The sequence below is a fragment of the Marmota marmota genome, unplaced genomic scaffold, assembly GCF_001458135.2.
Source record: "Marmota marmota marmota unplaced genomic scaffold, marMar, whole genome shotgun sequence".
In the NCBI taxonomy this organism is placed as follows: Eukaryota; Metazoa; Chordata; class Mammalia; order Rodentia; family Sciuridae; genus Marmota; species Marmota marmota.
This window is the reverse complement of record NW_026000207.1, coordinates 3,427,736-3,435,572: the sequence shown is the minus strand read 5'-3', so window position 1 is coordinate 3,435,572 and position 7,837 is coordinate 3,427,736. Positions and strand designations below refer to the sequence as shown.

The following is a 7,837-nucleotide window of genomic DNA, read 5'->3' as shown; positions in this document are numbered from 1 at the left end:
AATAAATAGATAGATAGATAAAAACATCAAAGCATCTACTGTTTTAAAGTACAGCTTGCTGTCACCATTGCTGTGAAGCAGCTGTTGGTGATGTAAGTTATCACTGGCCTTAGCCCTGCTCGCCCCACGACATGGATGTGTTCTCTAGGAGAGCCTCTGGACTTAGCACAGGTGCAGGATCGCCTTCAAAGTGAACTGAGAATAGAAATGGAAACGAAGTTAATGCAGGACTTGAGGGACACAGTGAAAAATGGCACCATCTACGCAGACGGTTTTGCATTTCAACTGGTACTTCCTACATATTTCCTGCCTGTCACTCTAAAGGGGCTCCAGGTTCCAAGTAACAATCTCCGCAGCCACGCCCCTGCGCGCCCCGCCCCACCCGCCTTCTCCCGGGGCCGCGCCTCCCGTCACTCTGGCCCCGCCCCGCCCGCCGCGGCCCCGCCCACCGCCCCCGTTTCCCTGCCAGGCGTCTCCAGGAGCGCTCTGCTCCTCCTCCCAGACCCGGAAGCTGATCACGGAGCAGCGGTCACAGTGAGGCACGTGAGTTCCCTGTTCAGTGGCTGCGTCTCCTCCAAAGACATAAGAATCACACAGGCCTGCAGCAGCGGCGCCCGGCAGGGAACCCGCCGGGTGTCAGGCTTGGCCGCCTGACCCCCTTGCAGCCTCCCCCAGCGCGCGGGCCTCCATCTGCACACCAGGCCCTGCCATCACCTGGCCCTGCCCTCCTCAGTCCTGCCTTCACCTGTCCTGTCCTCACCCAGCCATGTCTCCTGGCCTGACCCTACCCTCGCCCAGCCCTGTCCTCCTCACCTGCCCTGTTCCTCACCCAGCCCTGCTCCCCTACTGGCCCAGCTTTTGCCAGGCCTTGTCCTGCTACCTGGCCGTACCCTCACTTGGCCCTGTCTACCTTGGCGCTGTCCTCCTCACGTGCCATGTCCTTCTTGGCCAGGTGTCCACCCTGCAGATCTTCCCTCCATTAGTCTCCCTGTTGTCTGCAGGAGGTGACCTGGGCCTGTGTGGTGACTTCCAGGGGGTCATCTGATGCCATCTCCAGGTAGCAACAGCCAGATCTGAATGTCATCACAGAACACTAATTGGGCAGGTGGCACAGATTCCACCCCAGGGGAAAATATGCTCCCCTGGAGGTGGGCATCCCAGACCATCCCCCTCCCTGTGATGTGTGGCACTAGGCTCTGGACAAAGAGCTGGACCACAAATGAGAGAAAGGAGACAACAGAGAGAGACCTTACACAGATGGCAAGGGATTGCAGAGGGAGGGCACAAGAGTGAAAGAAGAAGCCATAAAGCAGCAGAGAGAAGCAGATGGAGAAATCTAGAATCGCAAACTCCAGAGAGGCGAAGGACAGCCACACAGGGATATGGACAGAACAGGGGAGAGACCTCAAGCTATCTAGAGAGATGAAGGACATAGGGAAAGAGACAGAATCGGGGAGGGACCACAGGCAGAGCGTGGGAGCAGAGGACACATTATCTGCAGGCATGGCAGAAGGCAGCTGTGGTGCTGGGATAAGAAGAGGGGTAACAGGTGACAAGGGGAGCCCAGAGGAGCACCTTAGAGAGGAGGCCTCGGAATGTGGGCATCCAGAGCATGGGATTAGGGGCCTGCAGCAGGCAGGGCAGATGGAGAGTGTGGATGGGGAAGAAAGAGGCGGAAATCTGTGGAGACTGGGGACAAAGACTGGGGAGAAAGAGTGACTGGAGGTGAAGGGAGTTGCAGGAATGTGGAAGATCAGATGGAAGGAAGGAATAGAGGGAAGAAGGGGAGAAACCAGGAGAGGAGAGAGAAGCAAAGTGGGCAGGACGCCCTCCAGGGTGGGGGTGCTAAAGAAGCACAGTAGAGGTGAGGAAAGAAATTGCAAAACTACTGCCCAGGAGGCTTGTGTATTTTAAAATTCTAGAGGTAACAGGATAGCTCCCTTATCCAGCCCGAAGGCAGTGACTGAACTCATTGTGTCCAGGGTCACCCTCCTTCCTCTCCTGATTTGTGGTGTCATGTAGGGAGTGTAGGAGATAGAAAGGCCAATCAAAGTGTTTTTGCTTTTGTCAGGCTGAATGCAACAGTGACCACTCAGCAGAGAGTTTTTCACCTCTGGTCATGTAAATGTGTGGGGATTTCTCCCCACCAACAAAGGGTGTCTGTGCCACCTGCCAAATTAGTGTTCTGTAATGACATTCAGATCTGACTGCTGCTACCTGGAGATAGTATCAGATGACACAGAGCTTTCTCCTACAGCACTGCCCCACATGGTGTGCCAGTCACCTTGAGAAGTTGGGACCCCCTGCTCAACACCTTGAGGGAAACATGGTACTTTTGTTTGCTTGCTTGTTACAAATAAAGTGACACAGGTTACAGAGGTATAGGCAGATGAAAGAGCCATGGTAAAGGTTAACTGAACCCTAGAAGGGTGTTTTGGGAACCGTGAAATACCAGAGAGGAGTCTGGCAGAGAACTGGTCATTATTGAACAACCACATATGCATTTTAGTGATTAGAGAGGTGGTATTGTTTGTGGAATGTCAGAGCAGTTGAAACAGGGTGGGCTTTTCCTGTATCAGACAGTAAAAGGAAGAGATCTTATCTAAGCTGCCCTCCCATCTCAAGGCTGGTGTCTCACTGCTGCCTGAAGAGAGTGTGTCTTTGCCTCTGGCTGGTGCTGACCCTGAGATCAAGCATTCTCAGCCCCTCTCACAGTCTGAAAATGGTGTGGTGTCCTTGCCCTGTGTATCATCAGTTTTCCACATGCAGAATCATTTGGTCATTGTCCTCAGAACACTGGCATTGAGCATTTCCAATCACATGAAATAAAGCCTCTTTTGTTTTCCATTCTTCTGTCTCTAAAAGATAAAACACTTTGTTAATTACATTTTTCTCTGTAATATGGACTTCCCTTTTAGACTATGTTTGCATGCTGAAAATTTGTTTATATGCACTGTCTTCTAGTTCTGGAGTCATGTCTTCCAATCAAGTGTTCTCATCCACCCTAAGCTAGTGGTTTAATTTTCAGTCTCTTGTGACATCACCGTTTCTATATTCCTTTTTAAATGTCTTGTCCTCATATCTCTTCATGTCAGTACCACATTGCCCAGTTGATGACTCCCTCTTCTTTTTTCTTAGCTCTGCAGACATCTTCCTTATCTTAAAACTCTGCTTGCATTCATTGAGATTCCTCCAAGGATCACTTTGGCAATTCCTCTGCTGCCAGGCCCCACGCTGTTCTCTGACTGGGGTGCTGCCCCACAGTGGAGCCTTGCACCTCTGCTCAGCTTCTGTGTGTGCCACTGTCTCTTCTCCTCCTTTCACTCACACCTTACACACCATTCACCTCTCTAGTTCTCCGGGAGACTGCTTCCATGAACCCTAGAATCTTCTGGCCATTGTCTCCTAAACTTCATGCTGGGATGTTTAGTGGGCCTATCCACATTCATGTTCTTCCATGACCTGAGCTCCTCATATGCCTCCCCGGCATAGTCCTCAACATCTCAGGAAGGTTACTCTCTACGTGGGGGACGTGGCTGGACACCTCCACATATATCAAAATTGTACAATGTATTATGACATTGGCAGTTTTTTTTTTTTTTTATTGTATAGGAGAATGAAAAAAAAAATCACATGAGTTTTTCAGAGTAGAAAGGAATCGAGAGTACACACAGCTCTTGTGGCTTGGGAGAAAAATGGGGAAAGACCTGGCTCCTGATTGCTCTGCTTCCCCAGGGCCTCTGTCCAGTTCTACTACTGTGTCCTCTGCTTGCTTACTTTCAGCCACAGGGGCCTCTTTCCTTTTCCTGGCCGGAGCTTGCTCCAGCCTCAGGGCCTGCACTGGGTCCTGTCTCTCTACCTAGCCCTCCACATGGCCCCTGGGCTGCAGGTGGCCAACCCCTCAGGTCTTTGTTATGACATCACCTGCTCCATGGAGACTCCTTGATCGCCCTCAGCTCCTGTCACACTCCAGCCACAACCTGCCCCTACTCTGGTCCATGCAGCTTGCTGTGTCTGTCTCTTTCTGCTCCTTTACTGTCCACTACCTGGATCCTGATAAGAACAAGGGTCCAAGAGATGGGCAGAGCCAGAAGGTGGGTGGTGGGCTCGACCTGCCCTTCTGGGAGGTGCTCCATGCTGGCTTCCCCTAAGTGTGATGAGTCATTTTACATCCATTCAGGGGTGAGGCTGGTGCCCAGCCTTAATAATATTTGAGGGTGATTTTCATCTTTGTACCAGCATTGAGTACCAGCTCTGGAGTGGTACTGGGGTCAGCCTGAGATCTGATGATAGCTGATGGGTCAGTGGTGTGGTTCACTTTGGTCAGGACTAGGGGGTGCCCTGAAGGGGAGCCCAGTGCTGCCCAGGTCCCCGCTTGTGCAGCCTGTGGGCTTCACCAGCAGGGAAATGAGGCCCAAAGGAAGGAGTCAGAGAAGCCTTCTGTGCTCCTCCCTGCAAGAGCTTACTATGCCTGGGTCTTCCTGTGCAGTGGGCAGCCAGTAAACAGTATGTTTCCTCCTTCCAGGATTGACTTGTAAAGACTCATGTTACCTGAGGAAACACCCCTGAAGAGGAGGAGGAAAGAAAAGGAGTCAGGAATGGCTGTCACTGAGGTACAGTGATGCTGTCAGGTGGTCCTGAGTCCCCTGTGCAGTGCTGAGCCTGGGAGCTGCTGGCCTCATGTGACTCTGTGGCCTCCTGTCTGTCAGGTGTGCCTGCACTCCCCTGGGCCTCCCCATCCTCTGCGCTTAGATTCCATCCCACTGTGACCTGTGGCAGGGAACCCATGAGGAGGTGCCACCAGGTGTGGCCCTGGGAATCCTCTGTCATTTTTTGTTGATCTTTTAAAAAAGTGAGTGTGATGTTTGGTGGTGTCCCTGTCCTCCACACCAGTTCTCTCGCTCTAGTGCTCATTGTTTCCTGCCTTTTGCTTCTGTTGCCTTCAGTTGGCTCTTTCCCCTGGAGGTGTATGATTAGTTGACCTGGGTTTCTTCGTCCTTGTTGTGAAGTTTCACTACCCTAAGGTCTTTCTTTTATTTTTATTTTTTATTTCATTGCATTTTGTGAGATTTGGTATGTTTATTTTTGTTTTGCTTTTGTTTCAGATATTTTCTGAATCCTGTTCCTGTCGTTACCATTGGTTGGTTAAGAATGAGGTGTTTCATTTTCCCATATTTGGGGGTGTTAATTTTTCCTCTGCAGTTGGCTTCTGTATTTATTCTCTATTTATAGGAAAGAAAACTGGGGTCCTTCCAAGTATCTGAAACTGAATTTTAAGATTTGTGACCCAATCTGTATCAAATGAAAAAATAAATAAAGCTGGGTGGTAGCTTAGTGGTTAAGCATCCTCGTGACAATCCCCCGTAACAATAACAACAAAAAAGGCTGGCAGTGTCACTCAGTGGTGAAGCACCCGAGTTCAGACCACAGTACCATAAGTAAGTTTTATGAATTTTAAAATGAGGCGCCTGCATTCATCTACATCGGATTGGTTCTACCCTAGGCTGTGAATGTGCTGCCAGTAGTGGGGGCGCCTTCCTGTGCCTGCCCCTACCTGTGCACCTGCAGGGACCTGCCAGGCAGATCCATGATGTTGCCCTGCACTTGGTCCACGTCTCTCACGTAGGAAACCTGCTGTCAGTTTCACTGGACAGTCTCTGCCCCTAAGTCTCCGATTCCTCATGTTCAGCTCTGATTCCAATCGCCTGGGCTAGGTTTTGCTCTGTAATTTTGTATTCCTTGACCCAAGGGAAATTTTATAGGGCGTCTTTGACACTATCGTGTGCAGAATGATGGGAATCCTTCTTCCTCTCCTGGGCCATTTTGTATAAGTTAGTGCGTGTAAAGCATTTAGGAAAAGGTGTGCACTCAGTAGTGTCACCACCCAGGACACTGCTCTGTGGTCCTCCCCTGCTGTTGAGATTTTGCTATTGTCCACACAGGGTGGACTTATCTTCTCAGGACACAGATCATGCTCTGGCTCACCCAGACCCTGAGCATCACCTGGTGTGTGGAATACAGGGTCTCCACTCATAGACGCAGCCTGTGTTGTCTTCCATCTGCATGTTTCTTTTCCTCTCTTTCTTTTTTTTTTTTTTTTTTACCAAGATTGGAGCCCAGGCCAGTCTACCATTGTAATACATCCCCAGTCTTGATTTGTTTTGTTTTGTTTTTTTGAGAGTGTTTTCCTAAATTGCTGAGGCTTGTGTTGAATACGAATCCTCCTGAATCAGCCTCCTGAGTCTTGGATTACAGCTGTGTACCACTGTGCCCAGCTACTGTGTTTCTTGTGGTGTCTGTAAGGAAGAAATCTATACAGATGTAGCGAGTATTTTATCTTAAGGAAAAGTGTAATAAAACACAACTAGGAGATTAAACATGCTCAAATATACCAGATCATGTGAGAATATAGGCAAAGCAAGTTCAGTTTCTCCTTGTATATACTCCGCACCCAGAAAGCTTCTGTGATCCCAGATGAGAGGGTTTTTTTCCACAACCAGGTGAGCAGTTCTTCAGAGGGCACCTTGTCATTTCACCTAATCCTGACACTGTCTGTGTAGACACTCGATGGATCCAAGAGCTGAGGTCTCTGTCCCACAAGAGTGCCCGCTTTTCAGATATCAGTCTTAGGCAAAAGTGTGGCCCATGATTCAGAATGACCATCTGTAAATGGGCCGTCCTTCATCCCCTCCTCACATTGAAAAAGTGGTCAGAGTGCTTTGTAAATCTGAGAAGGACTTGACTTGCATTTGCCTTGTGGTAACGCCTGTTCAGAAGAGACAGGTGAACACGCGGATGGAAGAGGTGCATAGCCAAGGTGTGGGGCAAAGGACGTGGAGCTCACATGACTTTGTGTGGTGCGCCACCCTTCAGAATCCTCCACCCACGCGTTGACCTGAACACCCTTTCACCCCGTCCTGTTGAGTTTTTATGGAGGCTCCATTATGTAGGCAGGCTTGATTACATCCTGGGTGATGGTGATCAGTTGGGACTTCTCCCTGCGTGTTACAACTGCCTCTCCTGCCTGTGGCTTTCTGGGGAGAAGCCCCTTTGTGAAGCTCTCTAGGGGGCTCTAGGCACCTGTCTTCTCAGTAGCACAGAAATCCTTCTTAGTTCTCCAGGGATTCCAGGTGAGCTCCACATCAGCAGACAGACAGATACCAAATGTGTATTTACAGCCTCACAGTGCAGCTCTTCTCACTTGAATCAGTTGCATGCTTACACTTCTCCTCCCTTCTCATTTCACTTCAGTTTACTTCTTTGCAGCAATGGGGTTGAACCTAGGTCTCCTCTGCCATTACATCCCTACTCCTATGTTCTTCATTCTCAGAGAGGATCTTGCTATGTTTCCCAGTCCCACCTCCAATTTACAATGTTTCCACCTCAGCCTGGGGATAGCTGGGATACAAGCATGTGCCACCATGTCTGGGTTCTATGGTTCACATTTTGCATCAAGATTGTAACTGTCCCCAGTGCCCCATTGTGAAGCCTGTTTTAATTTCAGGGTCTGCTGACATTCAGGGATGTGGCCATAGAATTCTCCCAGGAGGAGTGGAAGTGCCTGGTCCCTGCTCAGAGGGCTTTGTACAGGGACGTGATGCTGGAGACCTACAGGAACCTGGTCTCCCTGGGTGAGCTTGACTTTCCCTGATGCTGGGATCTGCCCTGTGTATCTCTGCATTTCCCCTTTGTCTTTGGGATCCTCTGCATTGACTGACTGAAGTCCTGTTGCCTGTGAAAGACGCTCCACAGTACATCCTCTGTACTTTGTTCCCTTTCTTCAGATGTTCTGCCCCCTTCATGATACTGCAGTGGTGCTTCCAGAGCTGAAGCACAA

At 49.9% G+C, this 7,837-nt stretch overlaps 1 protein-coding gene across 1 annotated transcript in view; it reads left to right on the top strand.

Moving 5' to 3' along the window:
* Positions 1-520: 520 nt before the first annotated feature.
* The window catches only part of LOC107158877 (zinc finger protein 480-like), a 51,391-nt gene continuing 44,074 nt past the window's right edge, over positions 521-7,837 (top strand). The window contains 4 exon segments of the mRNA XM_048791656.1: positions 521-539; positions 2,258-2,329; positions 4,526-4,613; positions 7,505-7,631. Coding sequence (XP_048647613.1) covers positions 4,545-4,613; positions 7,505-7,631 — 196 coding nt within the window. The 5' untranslated portion in view covers positions 521-539; positions 2,258-2,329; positions 4,526-4,544.